Raw genomic sequence first — 13,007 nt, 5'->3', positions numbered from 1 at the left:
ATATATACGCCACTACGGGGGGTAATTGATCACGTTTCACAGAGCTCAGGATGCCACTGACCGTATAATATATCAAACTCAAACTAGTGTTGATCAGGAGTTGTAAGGTGTACAGCTCTGTAATATGTTGAACATTTTCGTGCTTACTTGGCATTTGACCCTGCAAGACAACACAGCACTGAAAGAGAAGCGACAATTGGTTTTTGCGCAATAGGCGCACAATAAAGTAGGGCCACTCAAGCGCAACCATCTTCTCGTAAGGAAGGTGCCCATAAGCCAACTCTGTTCAGAACACACATTTTGAGAAGGCGTTAGCAAATCTTGGCAGCTGCCGGTGGACCGAGCTCGCCAGGATCAGTATTTCCCACTGCTTATAGCATCGGCTGAGTTGCTAGCAAGTTGCATCCTAAACTGGCAATATATTGGTCGAGAGTTCGAATCCACGCTGCACAACGAAAGTATTTCTTAGGTTTCAATTTCCTCGCATAATGATTTTGTGATTTAGTCGGTGGTTATGGTGTAATTAAAAAAACGAGTCATGTTATAACAACTAGCACTATACGAAATATTTACGCGGTATTCAGGACACATACATGTCTTTTTGCGCCAGCGGTGAGCACTGGGGTCAAATGCACTCACAATTTGTCACAAGGCTTTTGCTTTCATGGTATTCAAAAATGCGCCAGCTCGGTTTCCCCAGCGCTTATTGGTATAGCGAAAACATTGTTGGCAACCTGTGTTTACTCTTCGGTACACGCTATGGTGCCTCCGCCCAAGGTACGAACCACTGGTGAAGAAGCGAATCGTAGAGCGACGCGCACGGCTGCATCCAGGCAGTCAGGCTCAGCACATCGCTGTGCAGAGAGCAGTACAAGCCTCAGCTAGCCGTCGACGCCGGGCAGACAGTTCAGTTCGTTCTCGTGAAAGCGACTGAAAGAGACTTCGCCGCGAAGAACCTCTAGTGCTGGCCGCCGAAAATGGAGCTCCTATGGAGCCGCTCCTGCAGTTAACGCTGTGACTGTGCTGCGTGTGCCGCGCAGGCCTGCGACTTTTTTTTCAATCACTGAGCACTGCACTATTAGTTACATCATAGATTTTGCGAGTGTTAACCGTATAAAGCAACGGTTGCTTTGTTTTGTGAGCCACATAAACAATGAAAGCGGTGATAGCTTTATCTCTCAATAGATGGTGGCGTTGTATTGCCTTATTGACAATTCCGATCTTTATCAACAACCTGCCGCTGTGCCTAAGCGGCTATGGTGTTGCGCCGCTAAGCACTAGGTCGCGGGATCGAATCCCGGTCCTGGCGGCTCATTTCAATGAGGACGAAACGCAAAAACGGCCGTGTCCCGTGCATCGGGGGCACGTTAATGTCCCCCGGTGGTCACAATAAATTCGGAGTCCTGCACTACGTAGTGCCTCATAACAAAATCGTGGTTTACACGTAAAACTCCAGAATTCAATTCATTTTCTTTTTATCAGCAGTGGGCAATGAACTAAGCCTAGGACTGCACCCAGCATTCCAACATGAAAACTTAAAACAGTGATTTTCCTTTATGACGATGACAAATCAGCCTGTCAATATGGTGCCCACTTAACCGCTAATTGGTGATCACTACGAGCTTCTACCGTTTCCCAAGTCCTTTAGCAACTGCCTTCTAGTTCATTTTTAGATTTCTTGATCTTGTTTTATGCTGCATTGCCTTTAGCTGCCTATATTCGCTTCATCTTAACAAGTGTCCAAAAACACCGACTAGATTGATATTAAAGCACAGCGGGGCGTTAGATTCACCTTGTGTTTCTGTGAAAACCTTAAGCGATGTTTAAAATAACCTCTGTCAGATTGCACATTTCTAATATTTGAGCTGGATTTCGCAAATGTGTGGGCAGGTATTAGAAATACTTATCAATTAATGACTAATGAAAACTTTAATAATTACTTTATTACATATATATTCCCATTTACGAATTGTAGGCGATGAATGCGCAAGGTGTATGCACATAGAATGAATTTTCAGAATGACACCAGTTTCCGAGATAGTAATTCCTGAAGTTGGTGACGAAATACCGCGATATCCCAGTTAGTATTGTGCTTCAATGCATGAAATGGTGTTTTGGTGATTCCTTCAGTCTACATGTCATTTGACCATTTTCCTTAAAGCTCGAATGTGTTGATGCAATTTTAGTAAAATAGAGTGACACACCGTGCAGAAATGCAGGGCCCTTGGTATGGATTGCTGCACTACACGGCGGATAGGAAGGTAGACATAAGATTAGTAGAAGGTATGCATGACCGACTTGATATGCGCACACAAATCCAGAATTATACCAAATTGCACTCAATGTTTGAAGCATAGTCGATATGAGAAACTGGGGTAGGGAAGCTACAAGTCATCCCACACTTCATCATAATTGTTTTGTTAGACGTAGACCATTCAGGCCGACCAGACTGCCCGTAGATTGACACTTCCATTTTGAGAATCACCGTATTAAAACATGCAATCGAAAACACGATCACTTATTTATAGGAGTTTATTTCGGCGCACATTCAACATCAGGCGAGTCTCCTTCTGGCATGCTTTTGTAACAATTAAACGAGTCCCACTTTGGCGATTGTGTCATTCAATTGATAAAGGCATGTTTCAGTGTTTCTGCAGATTCGAGGCCATTTAGGAGCTGGTGGGACACACGTGCTTCGGGCAGCAGTTGGGATATTCTCCGTCGGGGGTCCACTCCACCCTGCAGCCCTCGGCGACTCCGAAGTTCGGGCAGCTGGAAAAGTAGGCACGAGGTGTTTCAGCGGCTGTATTGTGATGAGCGGTTTTGTAAACATATCAAGTTTCCCTTTCATTTCTTTTTATTACCGTATTAAATACCAATGAAATAACGTCAGTGGAGTGCGAATAGAACCAGGTTTGATAACATGATGTTCCAAATTCTGGACTGTTGAAGGCTGAATAACACAGGTTAAGTAGGGCCATCAGAACTTTCGTTCTAAAAGGCAAGCATTAATTCATAATAAACAGTTGGTTTCAGTGAACTCGGCTGGGTGTACTCGGCCACGTCTACAGCACCCGCATATAACTATGGAGAACAGGACACATTTCTTGTTCACAGAGATGGAGAACTTCCTGAACGAGTGTTCGGTGCGGTAAATTTTTTCGCGTAACAATTTGCGGGCCTATAATTCGAGGCCCCTGAATGCTACGGGCGCATTTGCTATCTCCATTGATGTAAACTATTGTTGTACTTTCTTGACAGTATTGCCATTTTAGCATTAACGTGATGCTGCAATATGTAAATGTGATATTGCATTTATTTTAGCATCCGCAGTATGTAACGAGACTTTGCATACATGCGCTGCCAGGCGTTTATTCTCGCCTTGCTGTGCCATCGAGCTGAAAAGTCGCGGTCACCATCTGAGTTCTTTGCTATTTACAAGTTGCACGGCCGTGAGCTGAAGAATTCAATGTGCGTACTGAGGAGATACAATGAATATAGTTAGTGCGATGCCTTTTTTATCGTATAAATTAGTACAAGTGAACAAATGGCTATGTGGTTGAATACCTAAAGCACTCTCTTTTGTAAAGTCTTAAAGACACGCTCGTGTCGTTAAATCGGCAGGTGCATGATTAAAACTCCCAATTGAAAGAAACCATTTCAGAGCCCTCCTCGACGGCGCCTTTAATAACGTAATGTGCAGTTTGGAGACGTTAAATCCTATAATTGACAAAACGATGAACTCTACAACAATAATGAGTGAAAATGTATCCACATGTTCTTATAACATTGCGCATTCTAATCTTAAACCAAAACAATACAAGGGCTAGTCTTTAATCACAAAAGCACTTAAGAAGCTCCATATTGCAAAAAACACTTCCGTGAAGCAAGTTTGCGAGTTTTGGTTGAAATCACTCTCTTGACTGTTCAAGAAAAATCTAATGCAGTGTACTTATTGGACTTTCTTTATTCTATCATTAAGGTCTAAAAAGCTGGATAGTTAGGTCCGTCTAGATGTACCGCAAGTTTGTGACACTGGATTCTCATACTCACAGAGTTGAATTCACTTCTCGGGCAGCAGCGTAACAGGTGGAAATGACGCAGGGGCTGTTGAGCGCCTTAGTTTCACCATCCCGGATAACGTTGCGTTCAAAGACACAGGCACCTGAAACGTACAGAAAAATATGCTCGTGAAGGCCTAGCGTCACACTAACAAATGCGTTATCTATAATTGCTGTATTTGAAGCATACGAGAAGACCACAGCAAGAAGCCGCATTCACGAAAGTACTGTTTTAAAAGACCTACAAAAATATATTCTCTAACCAAATACGTTTTGCTGCTCCTTGTACCGATTGTGGGCTTTCACTTCACAATGTAACAACACACTGTGTAAGTGAAGTACCACGTAAATAATTACGCTATCGAAATACACTATTCACACTTTGATGGAACGAGGTTGTCTCTGTGTAAAAATTAGCTTGAAACATAGTGATTTTTATCTGTCGGGCCAATACAGCGGGTGCCGAAAAAATCGCTTCTCAAACAATAAACATAAATAAACTTTTAAAACACCCAAACTCAGAAGACAACCTTCCATTGTACGTTTGTTTAATAACTACAAAAGTCTATACAACATTTTCACCCAAATTAAGATATAGTCTGGTGGTGGGGCTCCCGAAAGTACACTTAGATGCCACTGAAGGACGTAATTCGGCGTGTCTCTTGCCTAGACTACATGAGCTGACAAGTTCAAAAAACGTATATTAGTATATAAGCACATATGTATATAAGTAAGTCATGCTAACCAAAACTAGCTTCACTGCGTGAGTAATTCACCATTACGATGGTGCAGCGATGAGGAACAGGCGAAAAATGAAAAAAAAAATCAAAGTACACACTACTTCTTTAAAATATTTCCAAGAAGCAAAACAGAACAAATGACCGCTATATCAGTGTGCGGTAGATTGTCCTCTAATTAAGTCAATCGCTAACGTCTGGATGCTACATGTACCGTTTGTATAGGTTATCATCCCTAAAGCTGTCCAAAGAAAAAGAATAATAAAGAAAAAGCGGTTCAGAATACAATTATAAGACCTTCGGTGTGCGGTCGTTAGACGTCGGACGAACGAACAGCGTAGGTCTTGCCCAGTGTTCTTTAAAACGTTTTTTTTATTTAAGCACCTTAGCTAACGTTAGCACGGGCGACCTATATAGCAGATGATTTGTATGCGGGAGAATAAATATTAGACCGTGATAGACAATCGCCATCTTTGATGATAGGCTATGTAGGTGGGCGGATTAGAACGAACAAAAATTTCAATGATTGTTTTGATTTAAGTGGCTGCAATATGCTGCTGAACTTTTGTAACAAATTTTTGGCCACATGTATTGCCAGATTGAAATCAAGGAGTAGTAAAGTAAGTGCATATTAGCAGAAAGACGAAGTATTGGAACATTTTCCAGGTATGCGACTTTAATATGGTGCTACAAATTATTTTGGAGCTCCTGGTAACAATTTTCATGAAAACGTTCTTTTATCAGTAGTGTAGAAAGTTGGGCGAGCTGCTGATTAATCCTCATACCGTGTTGGTGAAGCAGCGTGTGTCGTTTATTCGTTCACAGCAGCGAGTGTCGTGTATTCTTGTGTCTTTCCTGCTTTTCCTGGTCAGTGCGTTGTTTCACCAACATGGTATGATGATCTTATAACTGATTGGAAAGATCTTTAATGGAACGCCGAGCGAGACATTTTTAGCAGCTTTTGAGGATAAATATCTTGAAAATGCTGTTGGTCTTTGGATTTATGCTGTGCAGACATGATTTGACTTCTCACTGGCTTAAATTTTGCAATTACCACATGTTCCCTCAAAATAGCAATTAAACAGCATTATAGAAAATTTTAGGTGCTTAGGTGGTCAGCAAAATTGAAGTTGAAACGTTTCTTGCTTTTTATGTCCGCCTAGCGATATAGCTTATTGACCATTGCAAAAACGCTGCTAGCTTTGATATGACCGTTTCTCTTTTAGCTGTACCATATTAAAAACAAACAACTGGTATATCCATTATTGTACATTCCGGAAGAGTGGTAGCTTCGATTCGAAGCGGCAGTGCGTCTTTTGCAACATTCGAATAATCGGATACTATTTCGCTATCAATACAATGACAGCGCTAACGCAGTTACAGTCAGCATGCTTATCTTGAGCTTAACGAAGACTATAGCACCGGAATAACTTGATAGACCAGCACCGTAAAGCAGTGCAAAAAAAAAAAAAAACACTCGGGGTAGCTATATGCATATTTGGCACCCACAACGCACATACCGCTTATGGCGTCATCCACGAATTTTTGCTTAATTTTGGAGATAATACTCACTAGATAATGCTATGCTGCATGTATCCCGAGGCTGAAAAGTATATCTACTTACATAACCCTTTCAGTTACGGTGTCTTCGTATGGAGACGGAACTTGCTGTTCAATATTCCGGCTAGTGACAAGTTAAAAATTTGGAATATAGCGTTGAATGTAAATGAAACTTTCTCACAAGGAAAACAAAAACGAGATCGTAAGTCATTTTACTACTTATAATAACACAATCCAATGCCATTTTGAGACCTACGATTATCAGGTACACGAGAAATTCGACGTGTTTCCCTGTACCATTGTAGTAATTTAGCGTCCTTTGTTACACTTGAGGGCCCTCAACTTAAAATAAACAGAGCTTTTACTTGTGAGAAAATATTTCAGTACTCTTAGTGATGTCTAGCGGATCATCTTAACCGGTCGATACTGGCAAACAACTAATATTTTGTGATTAGGTAAACTAACCTGGTGCAACCAAAATATCTATGCATCCGATATGAAAGCTTCTTGTGCTGAGCCTACTTTCGTATCTCTAATATTATATATATATATATATATATATATATATATATATCTATATATATATATAGTTTCCGGTTTTAGTACCAGTGGAAACCTCTGCCATGTCTGTTGTAAGGAAGTGTTAGATACTGACGTACGAGGATATCTTCAATAGGTTGCTGCCTTAGCGCCTTTAGCACGCCCATTATTTGCAAAGTTGTATTAGAAATGTTCACACAGCATACACAACTATTATTTGACATAATTCCGCGACAGCGCTCGCGGCAAGAGGAATTTCTTTCTGGAAAAAAAATTATCTTCCCCAATTAGGCTGAAAATCAATCATCGTTTCTTTGCCTTGTTCGTCAAAATGTGCTGCTGTAGTTAACAGGAGAGCAGTTGCAGTTGAGATGGAATCACTCGTAATGGAAAATGAGTTACATATACGAGTACAAAGTTCACCAAATTGGTCGATGACACGGTTATGTTTTAGCTTTGGGTTGACCTATTTGTTAAGCAATGTCAGAAATAATTTGTCATATATTAACAATAAATACTACCCAATAAATTCTATGCAGTCTTCGGTAGCCATATATTCTACGCTTCTGAATATTCTCGATAAGATCAATGCTGGTGGATTTATCCATTCCGTTCGCGAAGCACTGCTTTGTGGCGATTTCTCTGAACGTAATATCATATGTGGCGTAAAGGCTCCGTCAAGTGAGGCAATGAATGAATGTTTATTTAGTTCAAGTACTCCGAACCGACACGTCAATCTTGGCGGTTGAAATGTGTCTTTCATGCGCCTATGGCAATTTTTTACAGGCCTGCGTTTACGGATTAGAAAAGAAAGGCAGACGGCTTGGCTATACGTTTGAAAACTTCAAACCTGTGAAGCTTTCAAACGTACAGCCCCGTCGTTTGCACCCTTTCTGCCAAACTTTGAAAGCTTCAAACAGATATACAGGCTGTTTTCGTTTTTTGTTAGGGTGTTTAAATTTGCGTGTTGCTTATAGCAACAGTGTATAATTCCTAAGCGTGGCTTACCGTATTTAATACCCAGAATATTCAAACAAGGTATCAAAATGCATTATTTAATGATAAACATCGGCCGCTTATTAACGTCTAAACTATGTACTCTACGCCACATATTCGTTTTTATGAATTACTGCTGCTGATTTGCAATTAAAATGCAATTGGATCAAATTCTGATCACGACACCCGCTTCAAGAGACACGTTCCCAATGTGTGTGTCAAAATGCACTGTTTTACTAGTTATGTTTGATTTTCAGTGCGCAAAAAAGCGTCTTGTTCGAAAGGTAAATGGAACAGTGAAATTTTATCAAAAGTTTGACAACGCTTATCTCAAAGCTGGTTCTATGTACTTAGAAAGCTTTTAAGCTTGTTCTCGTGAAACCACTATGTTCAATTTGGTTAACGCAATACGTGAGCCAAAGTTATTAGTTAAAAAGCTAATAGTGTCAAAAAAATTGTGTCAGCGCACTACTTACAACTAAGAAAAATGAAGTAATTATTTGCCTAGAAATAACGCCGAATTATTAGCAGGAATTATACGTACCATCTCGGACAGTCACATTTCTGGTCACGTAGGTATGACCGCGTTCTTGGACATCGCAGCAAACGATACTAAATGCCACGAAAGCACAGAGCGAAGCCGCAAGAGAGCGCATTTTGAGTGCTCAGAGGTTGTTTGTCACGACTGGGCAATGACGAGTGCGCACTTCGACTCTAACTCTTTTATAGCGGCTGAGAAGCCTTCAGCTGACATAACGACTCACGTAGCAACAGTGCAGAATTTGTAGTTTCTTTGTTCTTCACGTTTGTTTGTAACTCATTAGGGAAGACTCGTAACCCTGCTGAGATTCGCGTGTTCACTTCGGAGAAGTCACAGACGCAAACAAGGAGTTCGTTTTTCTTTTTCTGTTGAAGAAGCACGTGGCACAGGGGCATCTTTCGGAAACTCCCTTAGTGGCACAGTAGCTGCAGTTTTCTCAAACCTTGTGTGTTGCAGAGCTAGACTACTTCTTGACGTGTGCAGCCAAGCGCGAAGTTGGCACAGCGGGACGGCTACGGGGCAATGTCGTCGTCATAGATACGCAGTAGACGACGTAGCGGTATTTACTTTTGCTTGATTTTCTGCTGCACATTGTTTCTCAAAAACTAAGCAAGGTAAGGGCAAAAACCTAATTGCCGCAGCTAACACAGTGTTCACGTAATTACAGCAATCAGTTAGTTAGCCATTTATAGCTCAGAGAATGACCCAAGGCCTGCGAAGTGCGCAATAGGAAAGAAAATATGAAGCGTAGTATTTCAAAGACAAAAAAACGCCGTGTTATAGTTGTATCCAATGCCGTATACATGTTATCCTACAGCTTATGATTAGTGCACGAATCAAGGCGCTGGGCTACCATGTAACCACCAGAAGTAATCCATCTTTAGGTTCTAGTTTGGTAGAGGCCATTTTCAAAATTATCTCAAGAGGCATTGTGACGGTACAAGAACGGACCATGTCATCCTCAAGAACGCCGCGGATGTACAAAACCAAGGTGAACCTCTAAAAGAACATGCAAAACCAAAAGCAAATATACTTTAAATAACGCTCAAAATAATCCTAATACGAGCATTTAGAAACCACCTTGTAATGAAAGTAAGTGAACAATGACCATAATAAAAAAACAGACATTTGTTTACACTTAGAAATAATTTAAAGCAGAAGAGCCTTAGAAATTTCAGAAACAAATAGGGAAGACACGTGCATATCACAATTTTCTTAGCTTGGAAATCAAAATATACGTTGTATCTCAACAAAGGAAAATAGCAAAGCAAACATTGTAATTTAGAGAGGCTTGGGACATAAATCTCGCAATAACAACATAATTTGCTAAGTCACAGATACTTCACAGAAGCAAAATGACATTTATTTCCGGAACGTCTTCTTCTTTGATTTTGCAGGTTAATCGTGTTAAACCTTCAAGGAGAAATAATAAACAATAATTAAATCTGTTATATTCAAAGTAGTCTAAGGGAGTAAAAAGAATGGGTTCAAGAGACGTTAAAGGCAGTATAAAGTAACAGCGACTTAAGCACAGGGTGGGTCACACAATTTTTTTTGCAACACAGAAGTTTAATAAGGTGATCAGAATTCTTTCAGGACTTAGCCCAGTTTACGGTATGTATTCACGTATGTATATATATATATATATATATATATATGTATATATATATATATATATATATATATACATATGTATGTATGTAGTATGTATGTATGTATGTAAGTCTGCGTCTAACCTCTTGAACGCCAACTTGGATCATATGGTCATCCATGGGGACGTGGGTAGAGCATTGTGAAGCTATCCTCAGGAAACCGGATTCCAAACCAGCCGTCGGAAAACTTGATTAACCGGGAATTTAGAATGTGGGTACATGCTGCTCTTGAAAGAATGTTTTTGACGACAACTTGGGTAACTACGTATGTGCCACTGCATGAGTGCAACTCTCCAAAGAACACCTTTGATAGCAACTGGCGCAACAGGGTATGTACCAGTTGGTGTGTGCCACCCTTCAATAAACCTATTTAACCCCAACTTGGGTCCCTGGGTATGTGTAAACCGGTATGTGTGGCTCACCATTTACACACCGATCATAAGATATATTGCTTCTTGCATTAAAGATATGCATTACCTCAGAAGAATGGATGCGCCACCGAATTTTTTGGCAGGAGTGCATTGAATTCCGTTAGTTGGTTCTTGTTTAGAAGAGAATAAAACAGTGAAAAACCGGGACGGAGTAAAGATGAGACAGACAGCGCTGGCTAACACCCAGCGACTGCTGTATATCAGCTGCATAATATGCGAAAGAAATTCTGCACAGAGATCATAAAAACAAATTCATCGTCGGCCGCTGCTGTCGCTAGGCTATGACGCCTTCGATAATAACGCATTTCATTACGCTGCTGATATGCAAAAGGCTAACTAAAACAAAGATCACCAAGTTGGTATACGGGAAGTGCTTCGCGAAGTTCTGTAACATGAATTAATCAAAGCCTTCCCAGAGGACGCCAAATTAGCTATTTATAAAGCATATTTGCTTCTTACATATTATATTCGCAATTAGTTTGAAATACCACAACTGAAACAAATCATACACGTCTTCCCAGATTACCATGAACAGATTCTGCTAGTTATTGCTACTTTGACAACACCAGTAGCCCGTGCTCAACTCTTCAAAAAGTTTAAAGTAGTCCAAGTAAAGAAGCTATATTAGTACAAACTTGCTCGTGAATACTGCCTTAGCGTTACGAAACAAAAACCTTCCTTCTCGGACATTACAAACTAACAACCACGAGATCAGATGTGTCATGCTAGAATTACATGATAGAAACACATTATCGAACTAAAAACGGCGTACAAATGCTCCTAAATTATTTGATTGAAATTTTAAAATATTACCGCAAATGGGAAATTGATATTGCAAACATCACTTTCAGAAAGCTAGCCATGTTATTTACTAATTAAAACAAGTGACACGAGTGATACGTGTGTTATCGCTGACATTTCCACTACAGTACGTCATATAACGTTTGCTTACAATACGGATCGGCAAGAAACGACGCGAGTGACGCCATTCACACTCCTCCGCGGTCGAGAAATGACGACGATGCAGGATGATATGCTGCCTCATGATTCCAGCCATTCCGAGACTGACGCCGCAAATTAAACAGAGCGCGCGGAAGAAGCAAGACAGCTCGCGCGGGTTCGAATAACTGGCCAAGCAAAAATGTCGTGCGACTGGCCCCTCGAGGGACTTTGTGTGTATTCGCGAGCTTCTTTCACGCTTAGAAGAACACTTTTATGTAGCACGTATTGTGCAACAGAGAGGTGTATCGGGAGTTTTATAGAGAAGCTATATATGGCTAGGGTTCTACGCATTTTTAGTGTCCTTCAACAGACCTACGTGTGCAAAAAACTCAGCTCTTGAATGTGATGCAACATCGCTTCATTAAATGCAAAATATTATAATTCTCATCACGTGCATATTCATTTCAGTAGATAAGTCACCAGTATGCTCCATGTTTCAGATCAGTAGACTCCCAGGTAGATAATAAGCGCGTCTCAAAGATTTGCCGCTGTGCTACTCGCGTTGCCCATGTTAACGCTCGCATCGCCGTCTCTATGTCGTCGTTCCAAGCGCTTGCAATCCTAGTTTCCTTCCCACTCCCAGCGTGGTAGTCCAAACACGCGTGCCTACTTTCCGCCGGGTAGCGGTCCCGTCACGCGTGCCTAGTTTTCTCCGGCTCCCCAAGGTGGCGGTATTCGTCCACGTGAAGAATGAACATGTCCACAACAGAGATTAGCGAGAGGCGATTGGAAGATTGGTGGAAGAAAAGTAGGGAAGCGACCAACAACGTACGAAAACAAGGTTCCCAATAGAGGTTCAGAAAGTTTGGTGATATAAATTCTTCGCGTTTTTTTATGACAGATAGGGCATTAGGCATTATAACAACGAGCTTGTTGGCGCAACCCAAGGCCCCGTTCCAAAGGGGACGCTCCTAGCATACATCCATCCATGCAAGCATCCAATGTGTGCCACCGATCAAGCTCGCCGATCAACCTATACGTGTGTGTGCGTGTGTCTTTCGTCGCGATGACCACCGTCACCGGTCAAGAGAACTAAAATTTTGTCATACCTTTGACCTACATTCAGTGTCAGCCCTATGTCGTGTGCTAAACTGCTTCACTGGTAATCCACCTCCACAGCAGTAAAACGCCACATGATTTTTATAGCGAAGCTTCTACGGGATAGTTTCCCCAGGATCATGTCCGCATGTAGAAAAAAACTATCATCATCAGCATTGGCTTGAGCGTTGTTGTCTTCTTCTGCAGCTGACTCGTTGACGCACCTCGGTTTGCGCTCGTGCCGTTGGATGCCATGCCGAGCACGCGCGCTTGCTCGGCACGCGCTCGTGCTACTGCTCCCGCGTTCGTCGTCGGCGTCTGCTTCCGCGGCTGGCAGCGTTGCCGCTTATCAATCGAGCGTAGCATTTCACTTTTCTTCCGTCGTCGTACCAGGGAGGTCATGTTTACGGGGGTATGAGCCATTCATGAGCAATTGACGACGTGTCCTA

At 41.5% G+C, this 13,007-nt stretch overlaps 1 protein-coding gene across 1 annotated transcript; it reads right to left on the bottom strand.

Moving 5' to 3' along the window:
• Positions 1 to 2,516: 2,516 nt before the first annotated feature.
• On the bottom strand, positions 2,517 to 8,596 carry LOC119452798 (U-scoloptoxin(16)-Er13a-like). Its single transcript, XM_037714740.2, has 3 exons — positions 8,439 to 8,596; positions 4,054 to 4,165; positions 2,517 to 2,772 (listed from the first exon to the last, which is right to left on the bottom strand). Exons 1-3 carry the CDS (start codon positions 8,548 to 8,550, stop codon positions 2,670 to 2,672), a joined length of 327 nt encoding a protein of 108 aa, XP_037570668.1. The 5' UTR covers positions 8,551 to 8,596; the 3' UTR covers positions 2,517 to 2,669.
• Positions 8,597 to 13,007: the final 4,411 nt, after the last annotated feature.

Source organism: Dermacentor silvarum, chromosome 5, assembly GCF_013339745.2.
Source record: "Dermacentor silvarum isolate Dsil-2018 chromosome 5, BIME_Dsil_1.4, whole genome shotgun sequence".
NCBI classification, from domain to species: Eukaryota; Metazoa; Arthropoda; class Arachnida; order Ixodida; family Ixodidae; genus Dermacentor; species Dermacentor silvarum.
This window is presented reverse-complemented; position numbering and strand designations above follow the sequence as displayed.

Excerpts from the sequence above, each read along its gene's own strand:
- LOC119452798 (XM_037714740.2), bottom strand. The coding sequence starts at position 8,550 with ATGCGCTCTCTTGCGGCTTCGCTCTGTGCTTTCGTGGCATTTAGTATC. Across the intron at positions 4,166-8,438 it reads AAATGTGACTGTCCGAGATG|GTGCCTGTGTCTTTGAACGC; the intron begins GTACGTATAATT and ends TGTACGTTTCAG. Across the intron at positions 2,773-4,053 it reads CGAGAAGTGAATTCAACTCT|CTGCCCGAACTTCGGAGTCG; the intron begins GTGAGTATGAGA and ends CTACTTTTCCAG.